Source organism: Aplysia californica, unplaced genomic scaffold (genome assembly GCF_000002075.1).
Source record: "Aplysia californica isolate F4 #8 unplaced genomic scaffold, AplCal3.0 scaffold00077, whole genome shotgun sequence".
NCBI classification, from domain to species: Eukaryota; Metazoa; Mollusca; class Gastropoda; order Aplysiida; family Aplysiidae; genus Aplysia; species Aplysia californica.
In genome coordinates, this window is record NW_004797347.1 from 1,652,169 (window position 1) to 1,653,264 (window position 1,096).

At 49.1% G+C, this 1,096-nt stretch overlaps 1 protein-coding gene across 1 annotated transcript in view; it reads left to right on the forward strand.

Annotated features, from left to right (window-relative positions):
- Window positions 1-1,096, forward strand: part of LOC100533395 (glutamate receptor 2) — a gene marked incomplete in the record, with an annotated part of 156,880 nt that overhangs the window by 81,941 nt on the left and 73,843 nt on the right. The window contains 2 exon segments of the mRNA NM_001204680.1: window positions 112-121; window positions 124-128. Coding sequence (NP_001191609.1) covers window positions 112-121; window positions 124-128 — 15 coding nt within the window.

Genomic DNA, 1,096 nt, shown 5'->3' on the forward strand with positions numbered 1-1,096 from the left:
CCCCTTACCTCGTGGAGAAAAAGTGTCCCTTTTTTTCATTTCACAGACCGCCCTCAAGAGCTGGGGGAAGAATCGATTCTGGAACCGATTCCCTCGGTTAGTGCTAGAGAAGAAAAGTTCCGATTCTTTTTTACGTAAACCAATAGTTACCAATTACTATATTATTACGTATAAAGACAAATGTTTGTGCCCTGCTGTGTTTCGAAATCGAGGTTATCCTTGAATCCGACTAGGTAACCGGAACTGGCTAGGTGTTGGATTCAATGGAAGTAATTGCTACTTGGCCGGAAGTAATCATATAATGGTCGCCTTTAAGGACAAGCGGGCTAACCCAGATTTCGGGGGTTTCTAGAAATCTTGAGCTATACAAAAAATGGGCATTGCCCTACCTATAAGAGACGTTTGGTTTGACTGGTGTGTATTTTGACTGGTGTGTATATTTGTTTGATTATAGAGAAAACACTCCTTGTCTTTTAATGAAAAGACGAATTGTCTATAGGTAGTTGTTGTTGTTGTTACCGATCCAGGTCTATAGGTGGAACCACTGGAAGAAGTCATGGACACCCGGAAGAATAAATATCAACAGTGGAGAGAAATTAGGTTCGGACTCGATTCCTACGATTCCTATTTTGCAGTAATCGGAACCGGCCGCCACTACTGTGTGCTCACCGGTGTTGTCCTAGGGCAATTTGGGTCAGACACGTGAGTGTGGTTGGTGATGAGTGGGCCTGGGGGGGGGGGGGTACTGGGGGACTCTTGTTGTTGGGAGGGTGGGTGAGGCGGAGTGGTGATGAGTGGTCCTGTGGGGAGGGGTCTCTTTTTACTATTTGGGGGGTGAGGGGTTCGGGCTGGAGTTGGACTTAGGCTAAGGGGTGAGGGAAACTAGAAAAGGGAAGGGGTGAGGTTGAGGGTAGGGGGCGGATGTAAGGGGTGAGTGAGACTGGAAGGGGAGGTTGAGGGTAGGGGTGAGGTTAGGGGGCGAGGGAGACTGGAAAATGGAGGGGGTTTGATGGTAGGGGTGAGGGTAGGGGGCGGGTGTAAGGGGTGAGTGAGACAGGAAGGGAGGGTTGAGGGTAAGAGTGAGGGTAGGGGGCGA